At 45.0% G+C, this 20,296-nt stretch overlaps 1 protein-coding gene across 5 annotated transcripts in view; it reads left to right on the top strand.

Moving 5' to 3' along the window:
- The window catches only part of PRAG1 (PEAK1 related, kinase-activating pseudokinase 1), an 81,806-nt gene that overhangs the window by 42,414 nt on the left and 19,096 nt on the right, over window positions 1–20,296 (top strand). For all 5 annotated transcript variants that reach the window (XM_081893775.1, XM_081893776.1, XM_081893774.1 and 2 more), the window contains one exon: window positions 4,716–6,538. In XM_081893775.1, coding sequence (XP_081749901.1) covers window positions 4,716–6,538 — 1,823 coding nt within the window. The remainder of the gene's footprint in view (window positions 1–4,715; window positions 6,539–20,296) is intronic.

Consider the following 20,296-nt stretch of genomic DNA (forward strand, 5'->3'; position numbering starts at 1 on the left):
CTTGTGGTCAGAGGATCTACTGCTTCTTGTGACTTTTAGGGATCCTAACCCACAGGACGCTAAGCTTGCCAGAATGGTAGGAAGTACTTTCCTTGGTAACTGGGCTTTTGGAGTTTGACAGCTACACTATAGGGAGCTCTCAAGCCATCCCATTAGTTCCAAATTACAAAACCGAATTTTAAATTTTTGTTGGGGGTACCCATGCTTCGAGCTCAGAAAGGGGTCCAATCATCTCTTATTTCTGCTGCTTTGATGTTCACAGTTCTGTCCATTCATCCCTTTGTTGTTTTCCTTTACAAATCCTCTTTCAATCTTCTTGTTGTTATCATATTTTTTTTTCCTTTCTTTATAACCTCTGAAAGTCCCCAGGTGTGAATACTTGAGGAATTCGAGCTTTACACATTCCAATATGAACTGATTTGTAGCAAAGCTTCAATAAGCACCAACTTCCATACTTCCCCAATATTCAGATGTAGTTTTTGGCTAAAAAAAGAGTAAAGTATTTTGAAATGTGTATTTTGAGAGAGAGAGAGAAATTATTTAATTAAATGTATTTAGAAGTAGTAACAAGAACTGAATAACAGAAACAGGGCAGATTTATAAGTGAACACATGCACAAGTGGCATGGGCTGAAAATAGACTCATTTCTACACCGCTAGTTCCTAGGGGATCCCACCTAGGGGGTTCTATTAAACTCAGTCCTCTACACGGAGGATGCAGGATATCTCAACGAACTTGGTCTCCCACAAACAGACATTGAAATGGAACGTGAATCAGTACTTCCACCTGGGATTTGCCTTGAACTGTTCTGCCTCTTCTCCCGCTGAAGGCAAGGTTGTAAATAATGCTACAGAATTTACTGTCATTTCTTAAACTACAGTGTGTTGTAAGAAGTATTTCAGGCAGAGTTGTGTGAACACAGCCGCTGCCACCACAACACATCAAGAATTGTCACTGGTATTTTCAAAAAACCCTTTTTTGCTGCCTATTTAATGCCTTGGATCTTTTCCCCAAGCAGACATTTCCGCATTAGCCTTGATATTTTGCTCTAGGCAAAATTTGCCGGCAACTCTTAACTGTAGATAAGACTTATTAAGTAAAGAAAAGACCAGAAAGGTTGGCAGAATGAGCAATTTATTTCATGCACTAACTTGAAAGTACTGGTGTTTCTAATTGGGCTTGGTTTTTAATGAGCAAAATTTCATCAAAATCAGTTAAAGCAGAGTTCAGCGTTCAGTTACCTACATGTGTCACTGAAAGCCTTTTCAGGCAGTGAATGAATGAATCATGTCAGTTAGTGTGGAGAGGATAGAAGAAAGGCTTTTGTCCTCAAGGGCTTCTGCTGCTGAGATTCTGGGTATCTTTTTTTATATTCATTTTTAAAAAGCAGTACTCTAGCCCTCTTTGTCCAGGAGAAAATGGAATGTGCCTCAAAGCTGCACATTTGAAAGGGGAAAGAAAAATATATTCAGGAGCCTACATGTATTATGCTTTCAGATCCCGTGATTACAAAGTCTATTTGAAGTTTTCGAAGGCGTACTTTGTAATTTTGAACTTCTGGGATGAGTAGCTCAGGCATTCTTTGTCAGAGCATCTGATTGGAAAAATCACCTTTCCAGGAAGCAGGGACTCATCATATTTGATATGAAATTGTTGCCTGTTAATACTTGCCACCCTTTTTCTCTCTTCAAAGCTGTGCACCACTTTTTTCACTGTTAAATTCAGATTAAAAATGAGGCTTCCAGCTTTAATCAGTAGATTAATCAAGTAGCACTTGGAACTGACGCATGTGAGGAGAAGAGTTTTAACTATTCCCTCCCCAGAAACGATCCCCATGAATATCTTCCATGTGGCAATTAGTAAATGGTAAAGGGAATCCGGACCATTAGGTCCAGTCGTGACCAACTCTGGGGTTGCGGCGCTCATCTCGCTTTATTGGTTGAGGGAGCCGGCGTACAGCTTCCGGGTCACATGGCCAGCATGACTAAGCCGCTTCTGGCGAACCAGAGCAGCACACGGAAACGCTGTTTACCTTCCCGCCAGAGTGGTACCTATTTATCTACTTGCACTTTGGCGTCCTTTCGAACTGCTAGGTTGGCAGGAGCAGGGACTGAGCAACGGGAGCTCACCCTGTCGCGGGGATTCGAACCGCCGACCTTCTGATCGGCAAGTCCTAGGCTCTGTGGTTTAACCCACAGCGCCACCCACGTCCCTTGTGGGCAAAAAGCTCCCATTGACCCACAATCCTGTTGACTTTGCTGTGCATTACACATTTAACTCAATGTGTAGTTAAGCCCTTACTGCAATATTTGCACAGAAAGAAAAAGTCAAGAAAGAAGCCCATAACTTTGAAAAGTTGACACTGTGCGTGTTTACTCAGAATTAAGTCCTGTTGAGTCAATGGGACTTTCTTTCAGACACGTGTGCACAGAACTGCAGCCATACCATCATTCTGGATCAGTCTGTAAAGGTGGCTTGGTGTGTTGATGCACAATGTCTCATTTTTCTACTCAGAAGTGACCAGTTACAATTATTTTCCAGACACAAGCCCTGTTGTTTCTGCCGTTCTTGGGAAGAGAGTCTCTCCACACGGCTCTTTGATGTTCTTCCTAACGCACAGGTTTCCCTTAATGTGGAGGGATCCTCTCACGGCTTTTGAACTGCCGTGACTTTGCTTCTCAATAAACCAGATGCCCATTCACAGAGGACAACGCCTCCTCCTTTGTAATGCTTATAACAGATATGGGCCGCAAGAAAGCTGCTCCATTTTATAGCATGAAGTGGGAGAGGAAATTATCAGTTGCCCTGAACTGGGGGGGGGGGGGAATGTCCTTGCCAGAGTGGCTTTTGTTTGATCGCTAAAGTTAATGAACATTTCCCTCTCTTCTCCACTCTTATTTTCCCATTTAAGTACATGCACTTTAGGCTGAGTTCTCACTGAGATGATAAAACTGCGTGTGGGCTGCACAGTGCAGATTGTAAGCGGGAGGGGTTCACATGAGTCAACTGTCCTGCTTGCTTACTTATTTACTTACTAAATAAATAAATTCCCTGCATATTGGAAGCTGGCCTTTCAGGGAGAAGGCTAGACCTCATCTCTTAGAGGGTTTTTGTTTTGTTTTGTTTTGCTTTGGTATTTGTTGTTGTTTAGTCGTTTAGTTGTGTCCGACTCTTCGTGACTCCATGGACCAGAGCACACCAGGCACTCCTGTCTTCCACTGCCTCCCGCAGTTTGGTCAAACTCATGCTGGTAGCTTCAAGAACACTGTCCAACCATCTTGTCCTCTGTCATCCCCTTCTCCTTGTGCCCTCCATCTTTCCCAACATCAGGGTCTTTTCCAGGGAGTCTTCTCTTCTCATGAGGTGGCCAAAGTATTGGAGCCTCAGCATCAGGATCTGTCCTTTGCTTTGGTATAGAGGAGCATATAATCAGTTGAAGCGAGGGTTTACTACCCTAGCAAGAACCAGGCCTTACTGGACTCAGAACAGTTCCACCTATATTATTCAGAATAAGATTATAGACTGAGAATAGACGAGAGAGGGACATGATTTTGAATGTGCAGCCACATTAAAAACAGCAACACCTCCCAGCGTGTAGTGAACTATCTCACCAGGGAGAAAGGATCTCTGACATGCATGGACAGGGTGTGAGTGTTGTGTTTTTGTTTTACATCAATAATATGTCATCCACACATACACAGTGATGCAAAACAGAATTGTATTGTCTCTGTCTACCACCTTGGTCAGTGTCATGTGTGTTGTTGTTGTTGTTAAAATTTCTATACTGCCATTTATCTGTAGATCTCAGGGCTCTTTAGGCCTCCTTTGGTTTCATTTCTCCAAATGAACATTTTAGGGCGGGGTGGGGAAAAGTTTTGAGTTCACCTTCTATCTTGCTTATCCTTTTGGGGTCTGCATGCAGGTGGGGAGTTGGAGCCAGAGGCAAAATGCTCTCTTCCAGCCACACAAAAGTCAGAGGTTTACGACGCACACAGACACACATATATTTCCACCCAGCCAAACAATATATCCTAGTTCAAGGATACGTTCCAGCTGGGCAAAAGCCATTGAGAAGTGTGCAGAGCAGAACTAGTGAGAGGTGCAACTTAGGGAGAAGAGCATGGACTTCCAAGAGTTCCATGGGCCAGAGAAGGGGCCACAATAAGCCCCTGAGCCTGAGGTTTTCCGCCCCTGAATTAGGCCTGCGTCAAATTGCTTGTACCTGCTTGCACAGTAACGTATGGAAAACCTGTGCATGGCTTGTTTGCTTCAAGATGAGGATAATTTTTTGATTTTAGAATACCTGGACAGAGGGCTTTGGCTTTCTGCTCTTCAGTGTTTAGTATTACAGCAGGACCACCCAAGTCAGTAGATCTAATTTGTTCTGTTAATAGATCTAATTTTATAAATCTCAAGTTAGAAATTACAGAGCCAGTGTGGTGTAGTGGTGAAGAGCGGTGGACTCGTAATCTGGGGCACCGGGTTCGCTTCCCTGCTCCTCCACATGCAGCTGCTGGGTGACCTTGGGCCAGTCACACTTCTCTGAAGACTCTCAGCCCCACTCACCTCACAGAGTGCTTGTTGTGGGGGAGGAAGGGAAAGGAGAATGTTAGCCGCTTTGAGACTCCTTAAGGGGAGTGAAAGGCGAGATATCAAATCCAAACTCCTCTTCTTCTTCTACAGACGTATATATTATGTTTTTGTTATCAATGCAGGTCAACAAGAGAATGCCACCCAGAAATCTTGCCTTGATGAAATCTGGAGAAGAACAAAGACTGTGTATTGACAAATTCAGCAACAACATCATAAGGAAGCCTGTCATTCAGAATACTCCAAGTGATCGTACTTTGCACAGTCCTCCAGGCCCTTCTTTGGCCGGTCCCTCGAGTCTTGAAAGCAGCGCAGAGAGAAATGTCGCCTTCAGTAATGTGGCATTTCTGAACGATATGGGTGCACAGGAGAATGGAAATGAAGTGGTCGGCAAGGAGAAGTTATCTTTGCCATATCTGGCCTTCTGCCACAATTCATCCTTTTTGAGTGACAGATGTGTTGTCTCAGCTGTGGACTCCGTGGGATACTCTCCCATCCACCAAAGAGAGGAAGCATCACTTTCAGAAAGAGCTGGTATGTTCAATTCTTCTGATTTAGAAAGTGAAGGCGGGGAGTATTGCTCCATCACAGACTGTTGCAAAGAGGCTCCTGTCCACCAGGGGTTTGACAATACCAAAACCAAAGAGGTGTGGCATGAAAAACCTATTTCAAAACTTCAGGCACCAGAGGCTGTGACAAATGCAAGAACTGAGTCCGTAGAGGTCAGTTTCAGTGAAGGGGAAAGCAGAACCTTGAATTCAGACTTTCAAAGGGGGGAGAAGCATCTGCCGCACAGTTATGTATACAACCACTTATGTTCCGAAACGGACACATTAGTATTTCCCTCAGATACTGGCAGTGGCCCCTGTGCTTCACCCAAGGAAAATTATTGCTGTCCTACGGTTAGAGAATCAGATCAGACCGTAGGCAGGCGTATAGAAAATGCAAGCAATTCCGCAGAGCAACAGCTTTCCTGTGAAGCAGCCTCTCAAAATGAGCCTATCTATGCTGAGAGCACGAAGAGGAAAAAGACGCAGCTAAATAATGCCAACACGCATTCAAGGTGTGATGCCTTGGCTTATAGCCCCTGTAAAGATAAACAAGATGGCCTCCGAAGAGGGAAGGCTCTCCACTTGGACTGCGAAAGAGAGTTCCAAGAATCTGTCACGCAGGTACCAGCGACTATTACCATTGTGGCGGCCCACACAGAAGATGACAACCGGACTATTTTCCTTAGCAGTCCAGACTCAGCTGTGGGCGTCCAGTGGCCAAGTCCTAGCCCCACTTCTAATTCAGATGCTAGGAAAACATCCCCTTTCTTCGAATACAGAGAAATGCCTCAAGCAAGCAGCGAGGTGAGCCCGGTGGAAGATGATTCAGGTCTTCCGTCCCAAACAACTAGCAGAAATGGGATAGGTGAGACTCCTGCTATTCCCCCAAAATTGTCCAAAGGGAGCCCGCCTAGAGGAGAGGGGCCTTTCTCACAGTCTGTAAGTTCTTTTGTGACAGAAACTTGTGATAGCGACGGCCATCAGGGTCTTGGCATTCCAAAGAACGGCGCAGATAGCACAATCTTTGAGCCAGTATCGTCCATATGCCCTCATACGAACAAAATCTCTCCAGAGGAGTCGAACAAAGGTCTGGCGACCTTGAGCTCTGAGAGGAGGCAGAAATACTACAATCTCTCCTGGAGCAGACAGTGCAGGATAGAGGAAGAAGAGGAAGAAGAGCAGGGATTCTTGAAAAGCACACCAGAGACGGAAACGGAGAATGGGGCAAGCAGTCCCTCAAGTATTTCTGATTGCCATCAGGGGGGGAAACGCTCTGTCCAGGAGAAGAAGATTGCGGGAATGAGCAAATCTGCATCTTTTGCCTTCGAGTTCCCTAAAGACAAGAATGGAACTGAGGAATTTGCACCTCCACCTCCACCTCCAAAGAAACAATCCAGGTACGAAAAAAATGTTTTGTGTGCATGCTTGTTGGTAGCTGTCAGATGGCAAGGGTGGTTGCTCACGAGTAACCAGGCAGGATTCCAACCTGTCTTTTACAGGTTTTATTTAGGTTCAAAACTACTGTATTTTTCGCTCTGTAAGACACACCAGACCATAAGACGCACCTAGTTTTTGGAGGAGGAAAACTGTATTTTTCACTCTGTAAGACGCACCAGACCACAAGACGCACCTAGTTTTTGGAGGAGGAAAACAAGAAAAAATATATTCTGAATCTCAGAAGCCAGAACAACAAGAGGGATTGCTGTGCAGCGAAAGAAGCAATCCCTCTTGCTGTTCTGGCTTCTGGGATAGCTGCGCAGCCTGCATTCGCTCCATAAGACGCACACTCATTTCCCCTTACTTTTTAGGAGGGAAAAAGTGAGTCTTCTAGAGCAAAAAATACGGCATTTACAGTGCAGAACTCCAAAGTTCATGTCTGCCTCAATCTGGGAGTCCTTGTTTCCTGGACCTCCCCTAACATAAAAGTCTCGTTACGCCCATCCTTTTCCTTCCCTCTTTGCGCTTCAGACTTCTGCGCAGGGTGGGCAACCGAAGGGGCGTGCTTCCCTCCTGGCCGGCTTGGCCAGAAGTGGTGCTGAGGCTCCCACCAGCATCCTCTGGTCCTTTCACCCCCTTCCCCACTGGAGGTGGGGCTTTCCTCATCACCGGAAGAGGAGCTGCTTGGCAAGATTTTCGGAGGCTCCCTGTAACACAACTGCCCCTCTGTTTCTCACCCCTGTTCCGATGACAGTTCCCTGACAGTAGCCAAAGATCAATAAGGTTGAGATAAATCCTGTCCTCTGGTGGAACTAACATAGATGTGTCCTTTAGCAGAAATTCCATATATATGAATGTTTCATATATATGGGATTTCATATATATGGATTTGTCTAGCTGATGAAATATTATTTAAATGGAAAAATTACATAAATGAGCTTTGGTATCTATACAGTTGTATCTTGGTTTTCGAACAGCTTAATTCTCGAATGTTTTGGCTCCTGAACGTCGCAAACCCGGAAGTGACTGTTCCGGTTTGTGAACTATTTTTGGAAGCCGAACATCCGATGGGGTTTCTGGTTGGCTGCAGGAGCTTCCTGCAGCCAATCAGAAGCCGTGCTTTGGTTTCTGAATGTTTTGGAAGTTGAACAGACTTCCGGAAAGGATTCCGTTCGACTTCCAAGGTATGAGTGTATGTGCTAAATTATCACTTGGGGTGTGTGTGTGTGTGTAGCAAAGTACTACCACCACAATTACTGATTAACACAGGGCTTACCTATATAACAGGCTTAAATCTGCTCCATTGTCACAGCCTAAGTACCCTGACAATCCAAGTTATGTAAGGGGCTGCCAAAAGAGAATTTCTGCCTGCTCAGTCTCCTGCCTATTGTGGTGTAACATGTAGAATAGTTCCTAGTGCTGCATGTGGAAAGTTCAAACGAACTTCTAACTTCACATGTGCAGAACTCTTGATAAGAAGGCTATACTCTGTCTTCCAAAGAGTCTTTAACGCTGCAAGAAAACCCTGGAGGTCAGTTTCTGTATTTTAATTTTTTTGCAGTTGTAGGGAACAGTCTGAGTGCCCTTTCACGTTTGTGTGAATTCATGTTTGTGTGAAGTTAATTCCCACATGGTGTCGTCTAGCAGTTCCCTAACTACCCCGTGCCCAACTGATGAGCTGAAAATTGTTGAGGGTTTTGGGAGACCACTTAATGATTTTTGCCTTTTTAAAAAAAGTTTTTATTGAATATTTTCTTGTGTTAGGAAATAAACAAATAAACAAGGGAAAGTACACACTGTATAGCGTCTCCACTTTCGATTCATAGGGTCTTTTCCACAGTTCATTAATGTTCAGTATGGGACACTAATGCCATAGACATCTTACAGCTAGGGGGAGAGAAGGGGAAAAGAAATGGGGGGGGGGAGATATGGGGGTATTGTTCTGTCGTTCTATTGCATAGTGCTAGTGTAGGGATCACATGAGTAGGTCCTTTATTTAAATTTTTATTTATCTTTATTGGCATTGTGAGGGGTTGGAGGATCCAGAGTTTGGTTGGTTGTATTCAGTTGGTTGCAGTGTGGCTTATTTGAACTGACATCGGAGCCAGAAGTGGAGGCAGGGCTCCCAAGTGATGCCGGAGAAGGGCCAAGCAGGGAGAGAGGGAACTCATCGGCTGGGGAAGGAAATCAGCATAACACCAGGGATAAAGGGGGGCGGATGGGGGAATCGGAGAGAGGGCTCCAGGACTCTTCGCTGGAGACCAGCGGGGAGAGCACAGGTCCTCTGCTGCCCACACCCACCCTGCGCAGAAGACTTCCGCGCAGGGCAAGTAGGCGTAGACTTGGCGTCAAAGAACTTCTTTGCTGGAAGAAGTTCAAGAAACGCCCACTGATGGATTCTGCTAGCGTCTGAACAGCCACAAAGTGAAGGGCTGTCCAGCCAGGAGAAGGTTTAACCAGGCAACCTAGCCAGGAGTGGCGGCAACGTACGCACGAGCAACCCCGTATAACCATTACAGTTAGGTTAGCCATATTGCTTATTTTTTTGACCTGTTGTAGTTCTCAAAAAGCACTGTGCTGGTGGGTGCTGGATTAGTTTAATCATATTTTTATTGCTGCTTTTATTTCTTCTATATTGCATTTCATAGAACTCAAATTGTAATGTAAGAAATAAAAGCAATAAAAATGCAATTAAATATCAGTATAAATATTTAATCCCATGAATGTGCAGCACCACAGTTTGGGAATCCTGGCGTTGTCCATTTTATCTGAGAGGGGGAAATGGAGGGTAACACCAATAAGCAGAAGAACAAGGACTTCACATGAGCTAGGAAATAGGAGGAAATAAAAAGATGCGGGTGGCGCTGTGGATTAAACCACAGAGCCTAGGGCTTGCCAGTCAGAAGGTCGGTGGTTTGAATCCCCGCGACGGGATGAGCTCCTGTTGCTAGGTCCCTGCTCCTGCCAACCTAGCAGTTCGAAAGCACACAGTGCAAGTAGATAAATGGGTACCGCTCTGGCGGGAAGGTAAACGGCGTTTCCGTGTGCTGCTCTGGTTCGCCAGAAGTGGCTTAGTCCTGCTGGCCACATGACCCGGAAGCTGTACGCCAGCTCCCTCGGCCAATAAAGCGAGATGAGCGCCGCAACCCCAGAGTCAACTGCAACTGGAGCTAATGGTCAGGGGTCCCTTTACCTTTAAGGAGATGCAGTAGCCCAACATAAAATAAATAGAATCATAGAATAAAACTGGGTTGCCCCTGAGGAAGGGTTTCCCATACACACTGGGCCATAACCTTTCTTTATAGTAATCTGTCTCCTAGGACCTTTCCAATTTCCTCTACCAATTTTACCCAGACCATTGCAGCCCTTCTCTTAGGCACCATATGGAAAACTATTAAGGGCATTTTTCTGTCTTCCGGTCTTCGGTGGCTGATGCTCTGCAAATGTAGTATTTGAGTTAGGCCTCAGTTTTGTCTGAGCTCTGAAACTTTTTTTTTTTTTACTGTATTGCTGATAGATAAAACGGGTGCTTCTAATGATTCAGCAATGAATCAGTAACTTCTCTGGGATTCTTTCCCTCCAACGAAAGCAAAAACGCAGGACGGGGGTGGGGCAGTGAAAGCAGATGTGTGTCGAAAAAGGCTTCGCTTGCTCTGGAAAGATCTTCATTATATTTCTCTACGTGAATCTGTTTTAAACACTTGCCCTGCTGGGTTATTTTATCTCCAGCAGCAAAGAGGAAGTCATAACAAAAGGACTTTGACTAGTTGGAAGGTCAAAGATTGACTGTGGTTAAGGGGTAATGTTCTTAGGAGAGAGAAATGAGAACCACTGGAAGCAATTAATTGGAGAAATATGGCTCTCTTGCACAGAGATTGTATGGGGCTTGTCCTTTGTTTTCCGTGGGGAATTCCTCTGGGATTCTGCACCACCCTTTGGTCAGAGGCTCCATTCTCATGAGAGAGAATAATAGTAGAATTCACGTAGTGGAGTTCCCCATCCATGGGTACATAACCCAAGACAGATGCTTTAATGTGTATAGATTTCTATCTGTATATCAACTTCCCTTTTGTGGGTTTGTAGGGATCAGGTATCTGGCCACTGTGGCACATGCTGTGGTAAGATCTGGGCTGGGTTACTGCCATGCACTCTGCATGAGTTTGCTTTTGAATAGCATCCAGAAAGTTCATCCAGTCCAGAATTAGGCTTCTCACAAGGACTAGGCCTTTGCTCTTACTGCACCGGCTTCCCAGTTCGTTTACATGTTGAATGCTAGTGTTAAACTTTCATGCTCTACGCTAGTGGAAGTCAAGAAAGTACCGTGTTTTTCGCTCTATAAGACGCACTTTTCCCCCTCCAAAAATTAAGGGGAAATATGTGTGTGTCTTATGGAGCGAATGCAGGCTCCATGACTTCAGCGATAGCAACGCGAAGCCTCCGAAGCGCAGTGGGAGCGCTCCCGCTGCGCTCCGGAGGCTTCGCGTTTCTTTCGCTGAAGCCTGGATAGCGAAAGGGGTCAGTGCGCACCGACCCCTCTTGCCCTCCTGGCTTAGCTTCGCTGGAGAGGTGCTGCACAGCTTTCCCTCTCTGCGCAGCGCTGCTTCAGCGAAGCGGGGGGAGAAATGGAAGCGGCTCCGTTTCTCCGGCCACTTCGCTGAAGGGGTGCTGTGCAGAGAGGGAGAGAGTTTTTTTTCTTGTTCTCCCCCTCTAAAACAAGGTGCATCCTATGGTCGGGTGCGTCCTATAGAGCGAAAAATACGGTATATCGGGATCTGCTGGTAGATCTCTTGAGTGATTTACAGTAGGTTTTGCAGAGTTTCCGACTCCCAACTATTTAACAGTAACAGCAACGAAAAGGCTCTCCTTCCTCCTCTCCACCTGGGTTGCTGGTATGAGGAAAGTTTAGAAGAAAACCAGGAGTGGGTTTTGTGTGAGCTTGGCGCAGCCAGCCTTTTGGTAAAGCGGGGTGGAGCAAACTGCTTTGGTGTGAGATCTGGACTCCCCTGGGAGAGGTGGCGGATCCGTCTGCTGCTGCCTCCTCATCCGCTGGCCTCCTCCACTCCTGCAGATCTCCTTTTGGAGCATTGTGCTGTTACAACCATAGCTGTCAACCGTCCCTTATTTGGCGGGAAACTCCCTTATCCCAGCACCGTGTCCCGCTGCTGTCCCTTATTGATGATGTCCCTTAAATTTCCTGGGTTTCATGCTCGCCCGGCTCGGGAGGGAAGCAGCGTCTCGGGGTCCTCCGCCACGAGAGAGAGCGTGCGCTGGCGCCATCGTCCTGGCGCGAGGAGTTCCATTGGCCCTGCCCTGCCCGAGAGAGGAGGGGGAGGGAGAGAGACGCGAGCCCGGAGGCGGCAGCGGTGGTGGCAGCTGAGGAGGTGGCCTGAGGGAGGAGGAATAGCAAAATCCCTTATTTTGGCAGCTGATCCCTTATTTTTGAGGCTGCTGGTCCCTTATTTTCAAATCTGTAAGTTGACAGCTATGGTTACAACTTCAGTGTGATTTTAAAAATGGAGACCTACAAGGAAGGAAGGGCCATAACAGGTGCATGGCACAGTGCGGTGCTGGTGTCATGAGCAGGGAAGCACAAATACTGAAACAAAGGCCTCCCCGATCCATTATTCACAATGGTCTCTTGCCTCTCACGTCATCCATTCCTTTTTTACCTTCTGAATTGGTTCGGAACAAGCCTTGATGCAAGGAGAGTTAGGAGCGTTGGTTTTTATCTGTAAATGCCCTTCCGTTCCACACCTGGACAAGACTAGTTTCTGTGAGAGGCTTACTCCCAAACCGTCAAAATGAAAGATGTAGCCATTTTACCAGCCATCTACTCGTCCGCAACCGTTTGAGTCTAACTTGCATCTCAAAATGGGCTGTGATCTTCACACCCGTTAAAAACCTGGCTGTTTTTAGCTTTTTATTGAACCAGCTCAGTTCTCAGTGCTTCTAAGGAGACCAACAGCCCTAAGCCATGTCTACTCAGGAGTAAGACCATCGATTTCAGTGGAATTTGCGCCTTGAAGTTTTAGTATAAAAGGAACAAAAAAAGAGGAGATCTCACAAGCTTCAAGTCCTGTCCTACAAGGTCTGGACCTAGGACATTTCCCTTTCATTTTGGTCTTAGGGTAGAACCTTGCTCCACATGATGATGATAATGGTGTTGTGTCACGTAAGGACTTAGGTTTGCAAATAATTCCCATTTCTGCTTTTCTATAGATTGGGGAGAGGGGACAGAAGTGGTTTTCCTGGTGGGGCAGAACCACAGTGCCCAGTTGCACTGTGGCAGCCCCATCACTTGTGCACCGACTCACTTCCACAGAAAGAAGAAACTACGGAAGGGTAGCCAATGTGGTACCTTGCAGGTGTTGTTGGACTACAACTCCCATGATCCCTGACCGTTGGCCATGATGCTAAGTGGGGCTGCTGGGAGTTATAGTCCAACAACATTTGGGGAGCTGCTCCTGTATCCAGTCACAAACCAAAACCCCAGCATGAGAGCTACATTTTTATTTTTTAAGCTCCTAGGTTGCATCTTCTGTCTCCAAACTGAAATCCGTGAACACTTGAATGAATGAATGAATAAATTAAATTTAAATTATGCCCTGTATTTCTAGATATAACCGTTCTGAATTTCTAAACTGTTAGGTTACGATGGAGGGGGAGAAGGGATGTTGTGAAAGAACCTTTGTCTCGATGAATGGTCCACGAGCAAGTAATCTCCACAAAAGATAATCACCCATTTTGTGTTAAGCGGTGGAAAGGGAGAGTCCGCCTTTGTGCGTTACCCTGAAATATGCCGCAGGCAACACTTAAAGAAGGAAAAGGTTCACTGTGAGAGATGGAAAGTAATTGACCACCATTTAGATATTTTTAGCACTTAAAGCCACGACCCCTTTGGAAAGGGAACTGTAGAACAACAATAAAAAATAATGATTGGCAATATGTACATCTTCAGCCTTTCTACCTTCTAGATCCAAATTCATACTCAGATTAGGTTTATAACTTAAATTAAGGAATATGGTTATAGATGAGTGTGCACTTAATTTGGGAGCAAGTCAGTAGGACCTCTAAATATATGTGTGCAGGTATAGGTTTGTTTGCGCTGCGTACATTTATTTCCTTGTGTGTTGTAAGTCCTTTGTTTCTTTCAACTTCAAATGGCTTTTTCAGATGTTCCCTGCCCCACCAGTTTACCTAAACTATGGGTCAGCCTTGAACTTGTGCTCTTCTCTCTTTAAAGAGGTTTTAGTCTTGCAGATTCAAGGTGATCCCAGCCTTTGTCCAGGTAAACATGGAATTTTATGGTGAGGGTGAGGCAGGGGAAACATCATATAAACCCAAGTTCTCTTCCAGTCGGTCTCCTGCTTACAATTCTGAAGAGTGAGCAGTAACTCCAGGGTAGCTCCCAAGATTCAGTTCTCCCAAATTCATGGATGGGGAACCTCAGGCCCAGAGGCCAAATATGGCTCTCCAGGCTTCCTGTGAGTCATCTGGAACTTAGCAGCCCTTCTTTGCACCCTCCTTAGATGACCATGGCTGTAATGTGTCCTTGAACTCTGATAATGCCTCCTGCTTGCCTGAACGGTGGGTGAAGAGGCGTGTGAGAGAGTGTGTGTAGAAGCTAGCTGTCAAGGGTGTTTCCCACCCAAAGAAGGCACATAGTTAACTCTCTGTTGTCAAAGATAACACAGTTCTGGATCCGTATGCACACTAATCTAGATTCTAAGCATCTATTCCCAGATCCATGCTCTCTGGCACAGTTGCAGCAACCAGGGACCTCTCACCCTCCACCAGTTTATGTACCTTTCCCCGACGGGCTGCACACATGCAGCTGGAGACTACGCCTACATAGAAACTTCCTCTGCTCTTCGCTTTTCAGTCCCCTCCTGGTTCTGGGAGACAGTGGTGCAGGAGAGGGTGGGGAAGCACCTGGCCCTTCACTTGCCTGACCTATCTTTTCCTCTGACCCACCCTGTGCTCCATTCTCCAGCTCTGAAGCTTCTCCTGCCTCTGACTCTAGCCTCCTGGCTGGTACAGTTCCCCACAAATCACTGACCCCCCTCTCCCGAATCAGACTCCAGCCCGCTTTCCCATCAGTGTCCTGTCAGTCCATCACACTCAGCCTACTTTACAAAGGTAAAATTCAGAGTTCCTTCAATAGAGGTGGTAGAATTGTGCATGTACATAACAGCTCCCTGTGTTGGGGATGTCTTATTACATGTACATGTCTTTCATTTTTGCTTTGCTATCTGGTTTGCTTTGTTAATACTGAGCAAATTATGTGTAGAAATGAAATTTATAAATTATTCAATTTTCTTGGGGAAATCACACAAGATAAAATCTTAGAAGGAAAGGGGGATCCCCACCCCAATGGAAAATGCCCTGTCATTAGCAACAGAAGTTTAAAGGTAAAGGGTAAAGGGACCCCTGACCATTAGGTCCAGTTGTGGACGACTCTGGGGTTGTGGCGCTCATCTTGCTTTATTGGCCGAGGGAGCCGGCGTACAGCTTCCAGGTCATGTGGCCAGCATGACTAAGCCACTTCTGGTGAACCAGAGCAGAGCACGGAAACACCATTTACCTTCCCGCTGGAGTGGTACCTATTTATCTACTTGCACGGCATGCTTTCGAACTGCTAGGTTGGCAGGAGCCGGGACCGAGCAACAGGAGCTCACCCCGTTGCGGGGATTTGAACCGCTGACCTTCTGATCGGCAAGCCCTAGGCTCTGTGGTTTAACACAGAGCGCCACCTGCGTCCTGAAGTTTAGATAAGGCCCCCTCAAAAAGATAAGGCTCTATAGTTTTGAAAAGGATCTTTGCTTTATTCACATGTAGAAATACCTTGGTCTAGAAATGTCCACATTTGTGTTAATTCATTGGCCTTGGTTAGCAGAGAAGAAGCAGTGCCATATATACTTTGGAAAGCACAGTAATATAATTATGCCAGTTCCCCCACCTAAGTTCTGCAAAAGTGTCAAACCTGGCACCCCATCTCCTCCAAATTTTCCTGCACACCCTCAGGCGCTGTGCATTTGGCATTGCTCGTGACTGTAAACTATAACAGAAGAAGGAAAATTTTAGCACACTTTCCATATTTTCTGGGGAAATGTACTTCTTTCATTTGTTGATACTGAAATGTGGGGAGTGGAGGAGGTTATGAATCCAAATGAGGGCTGCTGACCTACTTGAGAGTAAGCCTAATTGAATTCATTGCGACTTAGGAGTAGGCTGGTATAGAATTGCACCTTTGGAGCGTTTGGTAATGTACACTTGGCTCACCTCAAAAGTGCCAAGAACTCCACTTGCTTCAAGAACCACACTTGACTGGAACTTTTGTCTCAAGCTGTGCAAACAAAATACATGTTGCTCCAGTTTTTTAATGATCGAACGGGTTTTGGGATAGTGAAATACAGGAAGGGAAGAAATCAGTTTCTCCCTATCTTTTATTTAGGTTTCTGTACATTAAATATGTTACACACTTGAACTGAATGTGACATCAGAGAACAGGATTTGATCATTTTTGAGGCGAAAGAGATTTTATAGTCAAGTGTATGACGAAGGCTGGAGTGTGCTGTTAAGTTTCATTGCATTCTTCTGACTTTACAAGCTTGGTAATACAATATTTATTGGACTGGTTGTTACAAAAGTACAAGCTTTTTCATTTCACAAACCTCTTTTCCAGGTATAGAAAGGGAAATGTTGTCTATAAATGAAAAGGGATGCCAACTTCTTTGTATGAATTGGTGTTAAGAGTAGGTTAGAGGTGTGCAGCCAAATTTTGGCTGGTAAATTTCAGCACATATTAACCCTGCTCAGTTGGAGGAGGACCATGGAAAATTGTTTCTTCTCCCCCTTCACCTAGTCCTTGATGCCTTCTCTCTTGTGCACATACTGGCTTGGTTCACACATAACAATAAACCATGGTTTATTAAACCATGACTTACTAATGATACCCTGCCCAGCACCTTACCACCAACAAACCTCCACCTGAAGACATGGCTTGGTGTTACATGTGAACCCAGCACCCTTAATCATGGTTTGCTTCACCACCGCACCTCGAAAGCTCACCAAACCTCAAAGACAAGAGGCATGAGCAGTTGGAGAATGAACAGCACTTAGAGCAACAACCAAAAAAAAAAACCAACAAGCTATGGCTTGTGTTATCATCTGTGCAACAACTTGTGGTTAAGGAAACCACGGTTTAGGGTGATGACTGAAGCAGGCCACTGCGTCCATGTTGTAGAGCTTGGACAACCATTCAACCCCTGTCAAATCAATGGCCAAACAGCCAAGCCTGTGTCAATTATCTCCCTCAAGAGCACACTCACATCTTTAAAAGGTAACTTGATAAATGGCTCAATTAGTATTAAGGTGTCAGAAGTACTCTTGGTTTGCTGTTTTCCAGAGAGTAGTCCTACTATTGGAATCACGGTAAGCATTTTGCCACACTGCCAACTCCCTTGTGTTTCTGTCATGCTAACAGGCAGAATATAATCTCGCACAAAATTTGAAATTTGTCATGCTGGTTGGCCTTCCCATGCTTGCTGCCACTTTGCTCTAAGCTAAAGCCTAGGAGCGCACAGAGTAGGCAGTGGAAATGCCACCTTGATGGCAAACACTAAAGAAGCACTTCTGCGTCCACCACTTTGCAAGACTCCTGGAAAGAAGTTCAGGTTGTTTAATCGTATCAGAAATGGAAAAGAAAAGGTCAGTTTGAGAACTGTACATTAAAGCAAAACAATACCAGTAAAATTACACCACTTGGTTTCCAGTACAAGAAATTGTGAGTCTTTCAGCAACTCGTGTCTTAGACAAGAAAAGGGAAGGGTAACACCCTGGGAAACTGGATAAGAATTCCTGTGATTCTTATTTAGGCAAGACACAGTTGGGAGTTTTGGACTTGGCTGTGGCTGGCAAATCCGCTCTGTTTATTAGCAAAAATCCCCATGAAGTATCATTATGTTTTGCTCGTTTTCAGTTCCAGTATGAAAAAAAAGAATAGATGATCCCTGTGTTTTCACCCCCTCTCTGCCCACCTGGTGAACACACTGATCCATCGTCTTGTTACCTCCAGTCTCACCCTTGAACTCCTGTAACCTTCTTTTCTCTGGCTGTCCTTTATCATCTCTCTGTCTTCTCACCTCTGTCCAAAACTCCCCCCTCCAAAAAAACCCATTGCTTATCATTGCTCTGATCGGGTGATGCACCTCCTTCAGTCCCTGCTTTAGCTTCCCGTCACCTTCTGTATCTGTCATGAATTCTGTTCTCACCTTTTGAGGACACTTTGGGTGGTATTTCCATGTCCTACCCACTGAGACTCTCGTATTCGAGCAAAAAATGGTGCAGGCTCAGCAGGAGTTCAAGAACAGGGCAGGAAGCTCAGATTCGGACAGAAGCAATGAAGATGTCCCAACAAGGTTTACATGCCCTGCTCGCCAAGCTTTTAAAGACGAGGCATGGTGTGCTCACTTGCAAGTCTTGCTTGCCTTGCAGGATAGTGTTCTCCCCTGGGGTAGGTGGGCCTGCTCCTATGACGGTGGCTTCTGGTTTTAGGTGACAAGACTGCACCCTCCTGTTCAGTCGCTTCTGCCTTCCTTCTTCATCTGCTCAAAGCCCCCCTCAGGTCAGGGATGACAACCACCATCCCTGCTCCCCTCTCCAAAGCAGCTGAAGTTGGGGCAGATCCCTCTCCCTCTGACCCAGTTCCTCATCATTTAGTCTCATTCCCCAACCACCTATTCCTTTCTCCTCCTGCTGCATCAGAGACTGCCAGCCCAAAGACAGATCCCAACAGCTCTGTGGGGCTCATGGCGTGAATCTCAATTGCCACATTTTCTTAAAGTTATCCTCATTTTGTAATTTAGCATTACAGATACTGTACCTCTCCTTCCTTCCTCCCCCCCCCCCTTCCTTACTTCCCTGACTTTCATCTCTGCTGTTGGAATTTCAGATGGAAAGCTCTCCTGAGCAGGGATTACGTGTGTGTGTGTCCCTGAAAAGTGCCATGTATATTTATATGTTAGATCAGAAATAAACAATACTTTACGGAGAGTGCTGGAGGTTATTATCTGGTGTGGCAGTAATAGGCAAGGCCAAGAGCGGCTGTTCCCCAAGCAGCGATGATTTCTGTTTCTGTTTTATCCCCTATTCAGAAAGTGCATTTTGTATAAGGCACCAGGGCAGTGGGAATAAAGAGAGCTCTCCTCGCATATATGACTTCACAACAATCAGGGCTGTACTTTGCAAATGCAGCTAGCTAGCTTCTGAAAAGATCTCCAGTCCCGAAATTGCGCCACTGAATGCTTATGTTGCTCTGCCAGTGTTGATGTTAGGATGTCAAACCCTCCTGAACAAAAGTTCGATCTGGTATTGCACCATTTACTGGGATGGTAAGTTAGTCTGATCTGGTTTTAAACCGTTTGCTGGGGTGGTGTGTTACCTATGGTTAGCGTGTTCCAACTATTTTTGTGTTGTTGTTGTTTTTGCTTTCTTAAGTATTTTTTTAAAAATCGGTATCATGATTTTTAATAATTTTGCTAGTTGCTTTGTAGATCATTAGATTGCAAAGTCACAATGCACATATTTTAATAAATAGATATTAGCATGGATAGATAACATGGATTTTGAAAGAGACAAGTTAGACCTGCTTACCCTGTTGAGCTGGTTGGGAATGGCATCCAAGGAAAACTTGCATTGCATTGATCCATTAATATATTTGTTTCTGAAAAACCAGGAACTAATAATTTCTTAGAGAATTGATAATATGTTGTGTGTAGATTGTGTGTCAGAGACAGAGAGAAAGAGAAGCCCTAAATGACTCTTGGATATGGAAAAGGTTATTGGATAGGGAAACTGTGTGCCTTGTCATTTATGATTTATTTGGCGTTCCTGCATTGCAGAAGGTTGGACTAGATGATCCTTGGGGTACCTTCCAACTCTGAAATTCCCTGTTTCTATGATTCTCATCCTAACCCTTAAATTAAGCTTAAGATGTGCTTGATAATGAGGCCAATTTAGAGGAAAATAGGAAATTGTATTAAGGATTATTGCTTATACTATGAGGCACAACTATAAAAGGAGGCTTCTGTATTGTTAATTCCTGCGGGGTCTTTTTGTATATTTTTCTTAAGCTCCGAATATGTTGGGAGATAGATAATTTAAACTTTCATATTTTAAATTTATGTCTCTTGCCTGTTATATCAACATGAAGGAGCTGTTTCGTTATAGAATATTAAAAAGTGGCAAAATTTCTCTGTGTTTGTCTATTAGACATTTTTTGTTTTCTGTTGTCTGCTTTAAACAAAAAAACTATTTGCTTAAATATGGTTCCCTGCCTAACCAACAGCCAAGATAGCTAACAAAATCCAATATAAACAAATATTAAACCACAACAAGCTTGCTAAAAATATGAAAAAGCAAACAGTCAAGTAAAAAGAAAGCAGCAGCAAAACACAACAGTCTACATAGTACTGAAGTTACTTGCGTTATCCTTCGAATGCCATCCAAAATAGCCAACTTGCTCAAAGACCAGTAATGATAGGTCCGTAGAGGGTGTTCCACAATTGTGGTGCCATGACCCAGAAGGCTCTGTATAATCCACTCATCAGACATTGTAAGATGGAGGGACATGGAGAAGGGTCCCTGAAGTATCTTGAGTAGTCTGGCTCACCTTAACACCATTAGAACTGGGGTGACCCTCCAGGTGTTTCTAGCCT

The sequence above is a fragment of the Podarcis melisellensis genome (genome assembly GCF_964234715.1).
Source record: "Podarcis melisellensis genome assembly, chromosome: 17".
NCBI classification, from domain to species: Eukaryota; Metazoa; Chordata; class Lepidosauria; order Squamata; family Lacertidae; genus Podarcis; species Podarcis melisellensis.